Here is an 18,034-nt window from a genome sequence, read left to right on the forward strand (position 1 = left end):
TGAAAAAGAAACTGGTTACAATACAGGAAATGTGATTTGGAACCTATATCAACACATACTGTCCCACTGCCAGTTAAAGGAAATAGCAAGACAGTCCAAAAACTCCTATTGTGTTTAATTCTAAAGGAGAGAAAACGTGTTCCAAACCCTGAAATGAATCAAAAGCAAAATAATTTAATTCTGCCTCATCAACAATATCGTGTTTATATTGAATAGCAAAGCTGTTCATTTTCTTTGATTTACTACTTCTGCACCTTGTGTGGTAGAGACAAGTTTTGGTTTTGTTTTATTTTTAATAAAGAGTGTGGAATTCAGGGACTTCCCTGGTGGCGCAGTGGTTAAGAATCCACGTGCCAATGCAGGGGACACGGGTTCGAGCCCCGGTCCGGGAAGATCCCACATGCCACGGAGCAACTAAGCCCGTGTGCCACAATTACTGAGCCTGTGCTCTAGAGCCCGCGAGCCACAACTACTAAAGCCCACGTGCCACAACTACTGAAGCTCGTGTGCCACAACTACTGAAGCCCGCGCACCACAACTACTGAAGCTCATGTGCCACAACTACTGAAGCCCGTACTCCTCATCAAAGAGAAGCCACCGCAATGAGAAGCCCACGCACCACAACGAAGAGTAGCCCCCGCTCGCTGCAACTAGAGAAAGCCCACATGCAGCAACGAAGACCCAGTGCAGCCAAAAATAAATAAATAAATTTATTATAAATTTATAATAAGTAAATTTATTTTGTGGCATTCAAAAATCTACTTATTTGGTAAAAGCTTCTTTACCTATGGAGCTGTCCCCAGTGTTGCTGATGTCTAATACTAAAAGCCTTTCCACATAAACAAACATCCTAATTTTACTTTCCTATTAAATTTAAGCTTACTTGGGGCCAGGAAAGAGAAAGACTGTTTGCTGCACTGTCTCCCTTGGTGTGAGATTCAGGACTTGATGGTCTCTTGTTAAAATACACTTTCTCCTGGGTGAGTCACAGAAGAAAATCTCTTTCGAAATCCAACCAGCTACTTTGGAGATGGAAACAACAAGGCTTCCGGAAAATCTCAGGTGCCTACATTTTATTTAGAGTAGAAATAATGGTATAGACACACCTGCAAATATTAAAACAAATGAAACTGTGGAGAAAACAGTTTAGCAGGCTGTGCAATAAGTTTAAAAAATCATGTCAGGGGTTTCCCTGGTGGCGCAGTGGTTAAGAATCCGCCTGCCAATGCAGGGGACACGGGTTCGAGCCCCGGTCCGGGAAGATCCCACATGCCACGGAGCAACTAAGCCCCGTGTGCCACCACTACTGAGCCTGTGCTCTCGAGCCCGCGAGCCATAACTACTGAGCCCGCGCATCACAACTACTGAAGCCCATGCACCTAGAGCCCGGGCTCCGCAAGAAGAGAAGCCACCGCAATGAGAAGCCCACAGACTGCAACGAAGACCCAGCAGAGCCATAAATTACTTAATTAATTAATTAATTTAAAAAAAAATCATGTCATTGTCAGTCATGTCTGTGACCTTGAATGAGTGACCAGGGGGTCACAGGAAGGGTAGAAAAGGGAGGACAGATAAGGCTAGAGATGAAAGAAGTTGTATCGACCAATAGCCAACGGGAAATGACATAGGAGGTGATGGGTAGACTCCCAAGATCGTCCTCATCACGTTACCTGTCTGGTTGAATGAATAATCAAATGTAGGAAAATAGAGAAGCTTTCTATAACTGGGCTTCAGTCATCTAAAACAGAGGACAATGATTTGGGAAAGCATTTCAGAGGTCTACATGGAGAAAATAATTAAATGATGAAAGTGCTAACCAAGGAGTAGAATGGAGTGAGGAATAAAGAGCTCTGAGGGATACATATTCAGAAGAAACAAGAGAGAGAGAGGGGCTCTTTGCACCAACTGGTAAGAAAAGATTTTCATGGAGGAGACATGATTTCAGAGTTGCAAAACTTTTGGAAATATAATAACATACCAAGTAAAGCATAGGCCATGGCATAAGACAAAACATTCCAGCCCTGGCTATGCTACTCTTTGGATAACTGATTTAACCTTTCTAATCCTCAATGTCTTCATCTGTAACAGTGTTAGTACTTAACCTCATAGGGTTGTGATACAGATTAAATGAAAAGTCCGAAGTAAGGTTTTTAGCTAAGTGTCTTGCATATGACAATCACTCCATATATACTGTGTATTACAACAGAACAGGAGTTTATCCAGATCTGGGATTAGACGAGAGAAAGACCTGGAGCTGGAAGAGGAATTACCACACCAGCTAAAGAGCCATCATGAATACCCGATAAGACATAAGAAATCAATTGTTCATGAAGGTACAATAAAGATAGTTCATATCTGTATGGTAGTGCACAGTTTTTCAATGTGCTTCTAATAAGCACGTTATCTTATTTGAAATTCATAACAACTCTACGAGGTAGGCAAGAGTGATTATATCAGGCCCATTTTAGAGATGGGCAGAGTGAGGCTCAAGAAGGCTGCTGGACTTGTAACTCACATAGTGAACGGCGGATCTGGGGCCAACCTCCCCCTGCCAACCCCTCCTGCCCCCAAGCCCCTACTCGCAGTTCTGCCTTCTCTCCGCTAGGCCTCGTTGGGCATTTCAGCCCTAAGGCCCTGGAACGGCAGTGTTGAACACCGCCCTCATTACTGTTCTGTCCATCTACTGAGGAAAAAAGTCACCATAGCAACCAGAAAAAAATAAAGCAAAATTCTTTTTCATTTAATTTGAGACAAATCTGACAAATCTAATATGCTAACATCGTCAGATATCAGCTGAACTGGAATAAAATAATGTCCTGAAGAGAATCATATGTTTTTCAGTTTTAATTAGTTAATCTTTATAAAACTTTTAGTACTGGTGACTGATAATCTGATTCTATTTTCCTCCAAACTCCCAGCCATCAACTGAAAGGAAGCGCTTACGTTATCAGCAGGAAGCACATTGATCTACGGAACTCATAACAAGAAAGAGTTAAAAGTTGTTGCTAAACCTGCTTACTTGTGAAGATAACTTAAATCTTTTCCATATATAAGCAAATAAATAAAATTCAAAAATTCAAAAAAGCAATAAATAAAATTAAATTAAATTAAAAAAAGAACTTTGCTAACACTGTTGTTTTGGGGGTTTTTTGTTTGATCTAAAACAAGCAACGAGTTATAAAAATTCCAGAACAACAACAACAACAAAAAGCATAGTCTATGTATGTTCTATCCTCAAGGTTTGGGGTGGCTGCTGATTTTTTGTTTTGTTTTTTGTTTTTAATAAAAGCAAATTAGCAATGAATCGGCTAGATGGAATTAGAGGCCCAAAGTTTTAAAAGCACATTCTGTGTTTCCTGCAATTACAATTGCTCAAACCTCTTTACACTTGGCATTTTCCTGAAACTATGTTCCATAAGCCAACAGCACTGGGAGGGCCTGCCTGCTTGGAAGTGACTGGGCCAAAGCCCCCTGAGGCTGGAGGAAAAGGAGCAGAGAACGGACCCAAACAGGACACCCTCACATCCTTATCCTCTAATTTCGCAGGGAAATGTCTGAGAAATCAGAGTAAATGTTAAAAAGAAGCTGAAAAACCAAAGTAGAGTAAAAGAATAAATTTTAAATAATAAATGATTATGCTCACATGCTTCATCAAAATGAATGATTTATATTTTAATAGTTTTTCTATAATGTAAAAATAAAAACCTTCTCTTCTGCAAGACCTTGAGAGGAGACTCACTGGTCTGTCCAATTCCCCTCTGACATGCAAAACGGCAGCAGGCGAAGAGGGCAGGGTCCCAAGGAGGAGTTACCAGTAAGGACTCTTTTCATAGGAGTCAGGCATGGGGTGGCTATAATGAGAAACGGTAACTAGGAGCTCAGAATTTGGGGAAGTCCAACCCAAAACAAGGTTCAACTATTTCCTGCAGTACACAGGCCTCACTTCTTCTTTTTTTTTTTTAAATGGAATATAGTTGATTTACCATGTTGTGTTAGTTTCAGGTGTGCAGCAAAGTGATTTAGTTATATATATATATATATTTTTTTTTTTTTTTTTTTCAGATTCTTCTCCCTTATAGGTCATTACTAAGTATCGAGTAGAGTTCCCTATGCTATATAGTAGGTCCTTGTTGGTTATCTATTTTGTATATAGTGGTGTGTATATGTTAATCCCAAACTCCTCATTTATCCCTCCCCACCCCCCTTTCCCCCTTGGTAACCATAAGTTTGTTTTCTATGTCTGTGGGTCTATTTCTGTTTTGTATATAAGTTCTTTTGTATCATTTTTTTTCAGATTCCACATATAAGCAATATCATATGATATTTGTCTTTGTCTGGCTTACTTCACTTAGTATGATAATCTCTAGGTCCATCCATGTTGCTGAAAATGACATTATTTCATTCTTTTTTATGGCTGAGTAGTATTCCATTGCATATATGTACCACATCTTCTTTATCTGTTCATCTGTTGGTGGACATTTAGCTTGCTTCCATGTCTTGGCTATTGTAAATAGTGTTGCTATGAACATAAGGGTGCGTGTATTTTTTCAAATAATGGTTTTCTCTGAATATATGCCCAGGAGTTGGATTGCCTGATTTACCTATGAGACATGCAAATAATGTAATTAAAGCAATTTTGAACAGAAACTTTCAGGTGAGGTTGGAATGGAGGTGGAGACAGATACGAGCTCCTTAAAAAGGACAAAGTTGTCTAATGGTGACCATGGCACATATAAGAACCACAAAAAGTCAGCAATTCCTGGTTTGGTTTTACCAGTTAATCCCCCAACAGTCTACAAGTGCGTGGCGCAGTCCCGAGGTATAGGAGAAAGGCAAGTGATAGGTATCCATCCTAAGAGAGAAGACTAAAATCAGGTCAACACTCCTCTCTGAAGACAAAGCCATGAGTGGGGCCCCCAAATTCACCTGATCTTAAGGATTTGCAGATTAATTTTCTGGGGGATTTTGTGGGTTAGACTGATTCTGTGAGGACAGAGAGGGCACCAGCTGGAGCAATCACGAGACGAAATCAGAGAAGAAAACCAGGTAACGTAAAGGCCAAGGAATGGGAAATTCTCCAGAGGAAAAAGAAAGAAGAACGAAGACAAAGCAGGTGACTCCAGGAGAGGGGAAAGTTGTCAAAGCTGCAGAACCTCCTGTATTGGGTTGAATAGTGTCCCCCAGAAATCATGTCCACCTGGAACCTGTGAACGTGACCTTATTTGGAAATAGGGTCTTTGCAGATGTTATGAAGTTAAGATGAGGTCATACTGGATTAGAGAGGGGGTGAAATTCAATATAATTGATGCCCTTCTAAGAAGTGAGAGCTTTGGGCATAGACACACAAAAGGAAGAGGGCCATATGAAGACTGAGACAGAGACTGAAGTTACACACGGACAAACCAAGGAAAGCCAAGGTTGGCCAGCAACCAGCGGAAGCTAGAAGTGGTAAGGAAGGGTTCTTCTCTAGAGCCTTCGAAGGGATGGCCCTGCTGACACCTTGATTTTCGACTTTGAGACTCCAGAACTGTGAAAAAATAAATCTCTGTTGTTTTAAGCTACCCAGTTGTGGTATTTTGTTACAGTAGCCCTAGGAAGTGAGGCTGAGGGTCCTCTCCTGGGTTATAGACCTCACATGGCAGAAAGGGTGAGGGGTCCCTCTGGGGCTTCCTTTATAAGGGCACTAATCCCAACCATGAGGGCTTCACACTCATGACCTAATCACCTTCCAAATGCCCCATTCCTAATACTATCACTTTACGGGTTAGGTTTCAACACATGAATTTTGAGGGGACATAAACGTTCAGACTCAGCACAAAGTCTGTTGTTGAGAAAACTAGAGACAAACTTAAGCTCGGTATCACGTTAGGAGAAGCCAACTCAAGAGTTTAGGGTGAGGGTTCAGAAAGTTTCATCTTCCATAAGGATTTCATCCCAGACCCAGACTTTGTGATAATCATTTTGTCTAATGTATTCCATACAGCAATGGATATGGAGTAGAGTTATCTACTTTCAATGGTAGGGACAAAAAAAAAAAAAAAAAAAGAGTGAAAGAATAAGGTCATAACATGCAGTTAATGACTTGGAAGATAGATATAAGGATACAAGGAGCTCAAAATTCAATGCCGTCCATAGTTATAAAATGACTTTTAAATTACCATGTAAGATGTCACATTAATATTCAAAATTAATATTTTCATAGCCATCAGACTCTCTGAGATGTTCTGAGTCTGAATATTGAAGTGTTTCACCTTAGTATACCATTAAAAAGACATGAACCCAATGTACCCATATTTTAGGACTCTTCACATAATATAAATTTTAATTTCCTTTATATGAAAGTTTAAAAATCTCTCCTTTTGACCCAAACAAGTATAGTTGATCTTGTCATCTTTTCATTTTGATTAACTATATCCTTTTTCATCTAATCTACTCATTCCAACCAAGTTGAAAAATAGTTTCCCAGTAGAAATTCTTTGCTTACAATTCAGGAGAAATCAATCATTCTCTCTCTCTTATACATTTTTGTAATTGTTGAAGATTTCTGAACAAAATATATAAAAACATCTTCCAAGGAAATGAAATGAGACCAAGGCAGCTGGACTAATTTCCCCTAAAATAAGTAGTCATGCGTAAGACTACCAAGAGCTACTTCATGAAATCCCCCAAACAGGCAAAGACAGAGGAAACATGTACTCTTTATGTGATTTCCAAGGTTCAACACTCGTACTAAGTATTCATTCAAATCCGGCTTTGTTTCTATTTATTTTATTTATTTTTTTGGTCACACTGCACAGCTTGCGGGATCTTAGTTCCCCGACCAGGGATCGAACCCGGGTCCTTGGCAATAAAAGGGCTGAGTTCTAACCACTGGACTGCCAGGGAAGTCCCTCTTTCCATTTAATTATTTTGGTACACAGTGCGTTTGCAGGGAGAGAAGCTCACCGCCTCCCCACAGGGCTCTGCGTCACTCGCCCTCGCCCACCCCCATTCCTTCTCTCACCTCCCCCAACCCCCAGCCTTTCTTCCACAGCAAGGTTGCCCCTGATGGACCAATGGACAAGTGAGGGCAGCGCCATGCCAACGGTCGTGGTGTCCTCTGACCCTCCAAGCTCTGTCCAAGCCTGAGCCATGAGATGATGCTCTGTGATGACAACAGGAAGGGTGCTGGTCCCTCACAGGACACATGCCTCGGGCGTCCAGTCAGCCCACGTGCCCTCTGACTGGGGTCCTGAATTAACCAAACCCTCAAGCGCTCCACCCTCGTCCAACCAATCTATTACGGGGTAGCTATCCTTCCCTTTAATAGCACTTCTCTTGTAAGATCTTTTGCATAACTAAGCCATGGTAACAGATCAGATGATCTCTGTGGTCTATCCCAGCTCAAAGTGTATGATTACAGCAACCATATGTGGCCACTCCAGAGAAAGAACACTTTACGAATGAGGAATAAAGCAGATACTGTGTTGAAGGACAGACAAGCAAAGTCAGCTATTTTGAACGAGTTGTTGGCTAAGTACTGCGCTTCACCCCCATCATTGCTATGGAAGAAGGAGCTGGGCAATTCAGCGGGGAGACCTTGGAACGGGAACATTATTTACTTGGGAAAGACAGCACACGTTCTTTCAAAGACAGCCATTATCCTCAGTGGGAATTTAGCTGCAAAATTACCTGCTATAAGCTCTGACCATCTCTGCGTTGCAATATCATCTCATCTTTTCTGCAATGAAAAATTGTGGGGAAAAATCATTTGCTTGTAGGCAGAGTGCAGCTGTGTAAACACTTGGGAGTTCGACACCACACACTTGGTTGTGTGTCCTCGTTCCCTCTTTGAGTTTGGGGAAGTTACCTGACTTCTCTAAGACGCCTCCCTCAGTTTTCTTATTCATAATATGCGGGTGATGATGCTGATTTCAGAGGATTATTAGGAGAAGACAAGAGATCGTATTTTTAAAATGCTAGCCAAAAGGCCCAGCACATGGTAGAAAGATAACACCAACTTTTCAAAAATTATAATATCAACATTTTAAATAATTACTTGGTCCAGTAATAATAAATGAGGTGTCAAATAAGTCAGTGCACCAAGCATTTAAATCATATTTTCGTTCGCTCTTAACATGGTAACGTGGTTTTATTTTTAATCACCATTAATGTCTTAAAATAAATTTAAAATTACATTTAGGTAGTATTGATAAGTCTGTATTATTTAGCCTGTGAGTAGTCTGAAAGAATAACTAGAAGGAAAAAAAATCAGGGATAAGGTATATCAATGTCATTACTTATACAGAGAATACAGAATTAGACTAAATCTTCTAGAATGTAATTACTATCTTACACCAGAGATTCATTCTTGGTTTTGTGAGTCAAGGCCACGGAAGGCTGGCTTTAGTTTCTCTGAATATCCAGCGGCATATACAAAAAAACAGGTCCTTGGATACATAATGTCAGAGACAAGTACGGCATTATTTAAGTAAAGGCTCAAAAAGAGAAATCTCTGGGGACAAAAATGATGTCCTACACTGAACATCGTGTTTATTCTGTGTTGGTTTAGTCATTTGGGGCTAAATTTGAAACTGCGAAAAAAAATGCATGGTTTCTTTTTTCACGTTGTACAGAAAAGTGTGGAATCCCCTGGAAAGTATGTGCAGTATCTATCAGGGGTGTTGCTGCTAAGGAACCAGAACACAAAGAGAAGATTCAAGAAAGCCCGTCTTTTTGGCCCAAATCTCAAGGACTATTACAAATTGTGCAATATATGATTTGGGAAGGTCATGGTTGTTTGAGGGTTACTTTTTTCTTTTTATAACTGTTTGAAAGAGTAGCAATGGAAATAGAGCTCAACCTCTGCAAACAGTAGTGACGTGGGAATTGGGATGCCAGACTCCTAAAAGGTTGCCACTGGATACGAGACTCAGAGCCAACATTACATGAAGGTCAACTCTGTGTGTTTGTATTTTCCTCTGTTGTCAAGGAGGCAAATAATGTCAGGATTTAGCTTTTCCGCTCATAGTGAAATGTCTGCATAGGTTTAATGCTGCCTCTGGTTACTAGGACCTTGCTAGAAAAATTGTGAAACCAAGGCAAAAAGAACTGCAGGATTTTCTTAGTAAGTGATCATCCCACTTTTACAAACTTATTAACCGATTTTTTTTTCCATTAGCATCATCCATTAAGAACTTCTTTCCAAAAAAGATGTTAAGTGAGAACTTGCCATAAATAAAAATCAGACACAGTATCATAATACAGCAATCTGTGCTTTGGTTCTCCACTAAGACTGTACTCGCTTTCAGTCTCCAGGCTTAAACATTTTCTAAGAGTAACACAAAGATGAAAAGTCCAAAATATCAAATAGGCTGAAGTGGCCAGAATAAGTAGGACAGGATAGAGCATGTATAAATGTGAAAGAAAACCTGGTTAGCAGTTAGGGAAATAACTTTTAAATTAAACAGAACTAATGTTTCTTAAAAGCTTCTCTTTTACTTAAATTTTGACCCAAACTGAACAAGATTTCTTTATCTCATATCACACAACATAATAAAACAATCACAGGAGTCTATGTTTTCCCCATCTGTCTTTACCAAGAGCTTGCTTACAGATTTACTGAACAAAGGGCACATTCTTGATCGCAGCTGAAGTTACCTTAGAGGCAGAGAGGGAGAGGTGTTTTACCACTTCTTTCTCTGTGACATTCTATCACTGCCCAGCAGGAAGTGACACTAGGAGAGAGAAAGGTCTCTGCCCGAGATGAGGACCAGACTGCGTGATTCACATCCTGGCCTTATGAGCCTGCCGCAGAATCTCTGCTGACCACAATTCAAAAATCACTTTCCTGGCGAGCATCGTACCTCCAGATTCCTGTGAATGTTTGCATCGTGCAGGAGCAGGACTGAGGACAGACAACGGGAAATAAAATCCAAGTTCTTGCAATGGCTCCCATCAACTGGTCTTTGACAACTTGTCCTGCCTCACCTTCTATCCTCCTTTTAGCTCAGCATTTCTCAATCGTTTGTTCATTATTGCCCTTCTAAGGAGGCTTTTTGGATATTTTTTCCCAATTGCTCAAAAAATTTAATATCACAGATATAATATATATCTGCTATGTAGTCTATGTATCTGTGCTTTACACATGAAGCATAAAATATTTTCACCCTCCCAAGAAGCAATTTTCACCCCCTTGGTGTGGGTGCTGGGAGCATGTGCTTTAGCTGAAATACTTGCTGGTTGAAAACCTTTGCCATAATCAACCCAAGCCTCCCTGCTTCTGCTTAGAAATGCCTTCCCCTCCCAGATATTTGACTGATTCTTGTTTATTCTTTAAAACTCGGCTCAAGTATCAAAGCGGCCTGGAGGGCCTCTCAAAGTCCCTGCGGCCAGCCTAGGTCTCCTCCCTGCCCCCCCCAGCATCATGGATCATGGATTCTGCACTTGGTTTGTCTGTCTCCCCTACTACTGACCAACTCCCTGAAGTCAAGGATGCTGTCTCCTTCTTCTCTGTTATGGGCTGAATTGTGTCTCCCCCAAAATTAACACACTGAAGCCCTAACCTCCAGTACCTCAGAATGTGACTGCGTCTGGACATTGGGCTACTACGGCAGTGATGAAGCCAGAATAAGGCTCCTAGAATGGACCCCAGTCCAATCTGACTGGCCTCCTTATATGAATAGCAAATTTGGACACACAGAGCCATCAGTAGGTTCACACAGACAAAGCCACGTAAGGACACAGTGAGAAGGCTGCAGTCTGCAAGCCAAACAGAGAGGCCTCAGGAGAAACCAAACCTGCTGACACCTGATCTTGGACTTCCAGCCTCCAGAACTGTGAGAAATAAACTTCTGATGTTTAAGCTACTCAATCTGGTATTCTGTTATGACAGGCTGAGAAAACAAATACACTCTCTACATTTTATAAACGCCAAGCCCAGAACCTGGTCATGAATAAATATATGCTGGTTGGTTGGCTGAATGAATGACTGAATGAAAACATGTCCTCAATACATGCCACAGAGGCCCCAAGTAATCACTACCACAGATGCAGAACCACAAACTGTTCCTTGAATTACAAAAGATAAAACCTTTGTCCTCAAAGGGTGAACCTCCCAGAAACCCTGGCACACATACTCTAAATCACAAAAGGAATAAAAAACGACAAATTAGAAGGAATTCCCCTGAAAGACCAACAATAACGGAGACTATTGAAATGCCCATGTGAGGGAAAGAACTGAGGGAAGGTTTACGGGAAACGTTGCAGACCTCAAGGAGGTTCTTTGCCAGGGCTCTCAAAATCCATTTTTTAGAAGCGCTTTGATACAGCGCTGCGTGTCCACAGGCGGTCAAGACAGCGCTGGCTCATGTTCAAACCAAGCCAGCCATGCAGGATCAGGATACAGTTTTTATAAACCCCGAGCTGATCTCTGCAAAACCCTCAAGGCTTGAGAAATCTCGTTAGTAGCTGAAGGGATGATAAAATGGAACCAGCCCCCATTCAAGAGGCTGATGTCATCTATCTCCCCAAAGAAAAGGCCACGCTCTCCTTTGTGAAAGCCCAGGGTGACGTCACCTCCTGATCCAGGCACTTCGCCCTTCCTCTGCTGTTCCCAGGTCAGGGGTTTTCTCCCTTTGCAAATGTCACTCTTTCACTCACAAAGCTCCTTGACCTTGCTTTTTTGCCGGATTCCACTGCCAAGTGAAAGAGGGCCCCCGGGAGGCGTGATCAGAAGAGGCGAGGGGTTTGCGCAGCTGGCCGGGAGGCCCTATTCACACAGCTCGCAGAAAGTTCTATATTCCCTTCAGCAACCCAGATGCAGGTCCCCGAGGCCAGGCCAAATTCAGCCCCCAGACAATGCCGTCAGCGCTGAAAACTGCACACCGTTTAGCCAGACAGGGCAACTGTGGCCATTTCTTTCTTTACAGAGCGGGATTCTCTTTGATGCTTTGCATAAAGGCGACGCAGTGTGGTTAATCTCACACCCGCAACACCCGCTTCAAAGATGTGCCCACAAAGAAAGCCCGATTGTAGATCCATTTTCTCAAAGCAAATAGAAGATTTGTGTGGGCGACAAAGAGGCACATTTTGTGAGCGGGTTTATTTATTAATTGGCCTCCTGAATGAAGCACATGGGGAGTCTTCCTCGGCAGCAATGGTCAGGAAATGATGCCACTGCAGATTCTGAGCTTGCGGTGAAGAGGTTTGGGATTTCTCGCTGCATAGTCTGGGAGAGACTGGGAGGGGAAAGAGGGCCTGAAAGGAGATTTGATTCTGGTGAAAAGAGGCTCAGAGTTTAAAGGCACTTGCTCTGGCCGGTGAGGAAGAGCAGCTTCCCGGCCAGTGTTAGCCTGTGTGTCCCGGCCCAGCACTGGAGCCTGATTCTGAGATGCGGATCTGAAGACGCTGCACTCAGACAGTGTTTCTGAATTACCTACACAGACACACGTGCATGTGCACACAGGCACATTCAAGAAGATTTCTCTTTAATTTAAAATTGAGACTAATTTTTAAGCGTATTTTGGACCTTGTATCTGTTTAATATTTATTTACGAATATTATTGAATATTATTATGAATAATATTCACAATATTATTATGAATATTATTTATTGAATATTTTGTATTCAAATCCCACAACACGCCACGTTGCTTCAGTGCTTCCAGATGCTACTCAAAACTCATTTCTCTGTAAGTCAAAGACAAATATTGCTTATACGTGGAATCTAAAACACACAACCAATCAGAGACTATAGCAAAAAAAGAACAGATTCACAGATAGAGAGAACTAACTACCGGTTACCAGTGGCGAGGGGGGAGGGGCACTATTGGGGTGGGGAGGGGGAGGTACAAACTATTGGGTGTAGTACAGGCTCAAGGATGTGTTGTGCAACACGGGGAAGACAGCCAATATTTTGTAATAACTGTACATGGAAAGTAACCTTTAAAATTGTATAAAAATAAATTTTTAAATGACAAGAAAAAAAAAGAGAACTGAAAACCAACATTTTATTTCAAGTAAACATGGGTTTTTTTGTATGCACATGTGATACTTCAAGGTCATAAATGCTTCAAAGCTCAATGTCCAGATAATCTCCCAAATAAAGATGCATAAAAGGAAGAAAAAACTCATATTTCTCTGAAACCTGAAGGGTTTACGGGAAACAGAGGGCATGAGCCCGTCCCTGCCCGAGCCCGTAACAGTGAGGGACCCAAAGGCCCCTGCTTCGCTCTCCGGCTCCTCCTGCTGGACCTGTGACACGACTCCAGCCGCCCTGGACGTGTGGATCCCCCCGCGCACCCTGCTCCCTCCCACCACAGGGTCTTTCTTCTACTAGGAACCCTTTTCCTTCTCCTATTTGCCTCCTTAGCTCCTGCTTATTCTTAGATTTTAGTTCAGAAGCTGCACCCTCATGCAGGAGTGCCCTGGCCTCCTGTGCAGGTCGAATCCCCTTTTGTATGCTCCTGTGGCATCATCACACCGCTAAGTGCACGTCGATTTCTGTGCCTCTTGGCTAGATGGCTACTTCTCCCAGTCGCCTGGAAGCTCTAGGAGTGTAGGAACCAGGCCTGGAGCAGGAGTCACACACTGACCGTTCCTTAGTATCTCTGGAAGGAACACAGGGATGACTAGAAATCGGATTTCTGCCTTCAGGTTACCAACAACCGGTGAGAAGTGAGGGAACCTCTTCCATTGGAGGCCTCCTCCCTGACCCTTCTCTTTTCTGTCGGCCCCTCTTCCCGGCTGTCTCGAGTTAAAGACGTAGTTCAGATGCCGAGTAGAAACTCAGCATTGCGTAGCTATAGTATATGACAGTTAATTTTGCACAGATCTAGACCACTAACAGTCTCCTTCCAGAAGGTTCTTCCCAAGCATAATTTACATCTAGTGGCACAGAGTTAAAAAAAAAAAAAAAATTATTCAGTTCTGGTCCTACCTGGCAAAATTGTGTTGCCCAACTCTGGTTCCAAGCTTAGCAAGTTTTCAGCGATTGGGAGTACGTTTTGAAATAGTAAACAGGATACAAGAATAGACAGAGGATGTCTTTGACTCTCCCAAATGAAGACAGATTCCAAATGGGACTGGAAGAAAAAAGTTTTCCCAACCAAAACTCAAAGCCGCGCCTAGTGTGTTGGCTGGAGAAACCCAGTCGTCCAGGGCAGCCAATAATGACCAGGAAGTCATACTCCTTAGTGTGGCCTTGGGCTAGTATGGCTACAACAGCCTGGAGGGGAGAGGAAGCAGTGCACTGAGGAGAAAGATATCACCAGCAAAATAAATCGCTTCTCCTAAAATGCTCCGTCCTAGCTGCATGGCAGAATTACTTAGGGAGCTTTTCAATATTAGCGGTAGTCAAGGTCCCACCGCAGACCAATGGAATCCTGTCTCCTGGGTTGGACCCCAGGCACCGGTACTTGTGAAAACTCCCAGGCAATTCCTGCGTGTATCTCGGGCTGAGGACCGTGCCCCTAGGCCCCGAGCCTCAGTCTCCTGGTTGGCATTTCTTACTTTCCACTCTCTGACTCAGTGTCAGTAGGATAAGGGCTGGGGCCCCAGTGAAAAAGAACCTTACCGCTTCAGAGATTAGAGAAGAGAAAGCTCTCCGAGTGTGGTCTACAGAGACACGCCAACGGCATCACCTGGGAGCTTTTCAGAAACGCAGATCCATGGGCCTTACCTCAGCCCTCACATCAGGATCTGCATCCTAACAAGATCCCCAGTGACGCATATCCATGTGGAAGCTTGAGAAACACCGTTCTGGAAAATACCCCTTGCCCTTCAGAATCTGGGCCATGTCCCAAGATTTTCCTGTTTCTTCTAGGTCTTTCCACACTGTCTCTAGTTCCCTCAGAGTCAGGCTATTTCTGAATCCCACAATACTAGAGATGGGCTGTATTACAGAGATGAATCAATCCAGCTCCGTCATTCAATAGATCAATAAATTGGCATTCCAAGGTTAAATCTACCTACTTGATGAAAAGGACAATCCGGAACTTCCACAAGCTTAATTATCATCGCTCACGTACTTTGGGAATTTATGATCTGTATTTCAAGTTATAAGTAGCTGTGGATTACCACTGAATATTTTTAAATACTGAAAAACCCTATACGTATGTTTTAATGAAATATACTCAGGCTCCAGTTCATAATAATAGAACATCTTACATTCTCAAGTATATAATAGGGCTCTTCGGTTGTGTAAAGTGCTGCAATGCATATAATATATGTACTACGATGTTAAAAACCCTCAATACACATTCACGTATGCTCACCCTGGGCTCACCCCTGATTGTGACAGCAGGACCACAGTTTAGGATGTCTGTGTGTGATTCCAGGTATAACATGGCAACTCCACTCCTCTTTCAAGTTGATTGAATCATAGTAGTGAGCCCTAAGCTCTTGGCCTAGAACTGCTCGTATAATATGCACGAGGACTATATTTTTCAGGTCTAGATCACTCTAGGAGAGTGGCCCTCAACTTTACTCGCCAGGGAGACTAGTTAAGACACAGATTATTGGGCTTCCCTTCAGAGTTTGCCATTCCATAGTTCTGGGATGGGGCCTGAGAATCTGCGTTTCTCACACATTCTACTGCTGCTTTGGGGGACCAGGGTTTGAGAAGCACTGCCCTAGGGTCCTCTCCCTTTCGACTGGCCCACATGAGGTCAGTCTAGAAGTTTCAGAACTTGCGTTTAAAACGAATTTTCATCTGCAGAGGAGTGATGATCCCTACCTGCTTTCTGAACCACCAGTTCGTAGGCAGGCTTTTACCTGCCCCTACTCGTTTGGCAGATATGACCCCTGTCCTTGGCTTAGTGCATCACTAGCCCAAGCTTTCTGCTCAGGTTCCCCTCACAGCCCAATCCTCTCCCTCCCCCTTCTCTCTCTGATTGACTCTCCTTCCTTCCCTTCTATCCCCGTCACTCCTTCTCTGCTCAGTCAGGGTGAGCCTTAAACCTCATTCTGTCCCACTCCCCCGAGAGACTCCATTGCACCCCGTGACCTGCTTGCCACGCCCAGGTGCAGCCCTTCACCCCTAGAAACTTCCGTCTGCTCCCTCCTTTCTCATAAGCAATTGGCGGCCGCATCTCCTGAAGCAGTTACCCAAATCCTGTCCACTTGGACTTCACTTCCTGTCTTAACCCCAACAGGATTCAACTCTCCAAGAGCCACCAACGTCTGAGTAAACGTTCTAAGGCCTGGCACTAGATTACCATGCAGGTTCTTAGGCAGAAGCGGGATGGAATCTGTCCCTGTGGACGGATACTCGGGGATAAAGAGAATGGAAGGAGCCAGGAGGAGCTGAGTCCTGCTTGGAGACAAGATAAGGAGACCATACATTTCCCATTCTTGAGGGCAAGGAGACCTCCCAAACTACACACGCACAGAAAGGCTCCTCAGGGCTCGGAGAAGGGAGGGGGCGCCAGACCATAATATGTTCTGTCAACTTCCCAGAGACCCTTGCGCTGGAATCCATCTTGGCTAAAAGGTGCACGCGCACACAGGGGAGGCCCCCGAGTCAGACCAAATACGGACTCAGAGCCAGACAAAGCAAGATGATTGGCCAGAGGAGACCCGGAAGAACTGCCCCATATAAGTGATTTAAACTACCCCAGAGGCACGGCTCTCTCTCAACCTGAGCCCACCCGTGCTTTCTCCACACGTATTCCTCTCCTAATAAACACTTTACCTGCTTCACTGTTTTCCATCTCTTTGTTAAAATTCTTTTTAGAGGGGCTTCCCTGGTGACGCAGTGGTTGAGAATCTGCCTGCCAATGCAGGGGACACGGGTTCGAGCCCTGGTCTGGGAGGATCCCACATGCCAGGGAGCAACTAAGCCCGTGAGCCACAACTACTGAGCCTGCGCGTCTGGAGCCTGTGCTCCGCAACAGGAGAGGCCGCGATGGTGAGAGGCCCGCGCACCGCGATGAAGAGTGACCCCTGCTCGCCGCAACTAGAGAAAGCCCTTGCACAGAAACGAAGACCCAACACACCCAAAAATAAATAAATTTTTTAAAAAAGAAGGAGGCTTTAAAAAAAAAATAAAATTCTTTTTACAAAACAGACGAGAGCCGGGGCAGCACTGCGGCCTGGGTTCAATCCCTGGTCAAGGAACTGAGATCCCGCTTCAAGCTGCCACAGCCATGGGCACCCCACGGCCACCGAATATCAGTTCCACTATTCGTGGATGGTACTGTTTCCAAATATAGAATTGCAAAGGGAACGGTTCTTGGTCAAATAGCAACTACCAAATACAACTGAGATCAGCAGAGGGCTTACCTTGGATGAACCACTGCATCTGGAATCCTTTCTCATGGTGACCGACCCCATCGGTATAAAACAGCACTTGAAGCTTGGAGCCTGTGGTGCTCCCTGAAGGTGGAATGTCTGCTCCACAATAGCGCCCCATCCGACGTGGGCCATCATAGAGCTGCAATCAGAGAGAGACCTCCCAGCGTGAAAACCTACAGGGCTTGTCAGATGGAAAAAGCAAAGTCCACTCATGCAGCAAAAGCTGTTCCTCGGTTCAAAAGTTATGGGTAAATCTACTGAGGTGGGTTGAGTACAGGAATTAAAAATAGATAATTATATACAGAGAGGTCCCTCCAAATTATTGGGTTGGCCAAAATGAACTTTTTGGCCAACCCAATATAATCCAGGCACAGAAGAAGGAAATGCTGGGCCTGGTGAGATGGGTTCACATATGAATCACACATGAGAGATGTTCAGTGAATAACAGTATTATAACTGTAAGCTATAAGTTTTTAAAATAAACACTAACTATAAACAATTAGACATTTTGGAAAACTCTGAAAGGAAGATACGAAAATTAATCCCACTGAAGAGAACCACAGTTAATATTTTGTTAATACCAGAAGCTTCTCTTACCAACATTTTTTTCATTTGTTTGCATATGTACATATACAAATATGTGTGCAGGGGAATGTGTGACTATGGGTGTGTATCAGTTTGGGCTACACACATAATTGTGTTCCCTGCTTTTCACTAAGCCCGTCACTAAATAGTCTATGTAAACATTTTTAATAGTGGC

The 18,034-nt window shown here is 43.3% G+C and overlaps 1 protein-coding gene across 1 annotated transcript in view; it reads right to left on the bottom strand.

The window, feature by feature from the left end:
* The window catches only part of CUBN (cubilin), a 283,798-nt gene that overhangs the window by 159,385 nt on the left and 106,379 nt on the right, over positions 1-18,034 (bottom strand). The window contains exon 30 of the mRNA XM_082385173.1: positions 17,263-17,413. Within this exon, the coding sequence (XP_082241299.1) occupies positions 17,263-17,413 (151 nt within the window). The remainder of the gene's footprint in view (positions 1-17,262; positions 17,414-18,034) is intronic.

Source organism: Balaenoptera borealis, assembly GCF_965194805.1.
Source record: "Balaenoptera borealis genome assembly, chromosome: 3".
NCBI classification, from domain to species: Eukaryota; Metazoa; Chordata; class Mammalia; order Artiodactyla; family Balaenopteridae; genus Balaenoptera; species Balaenoptera borealis.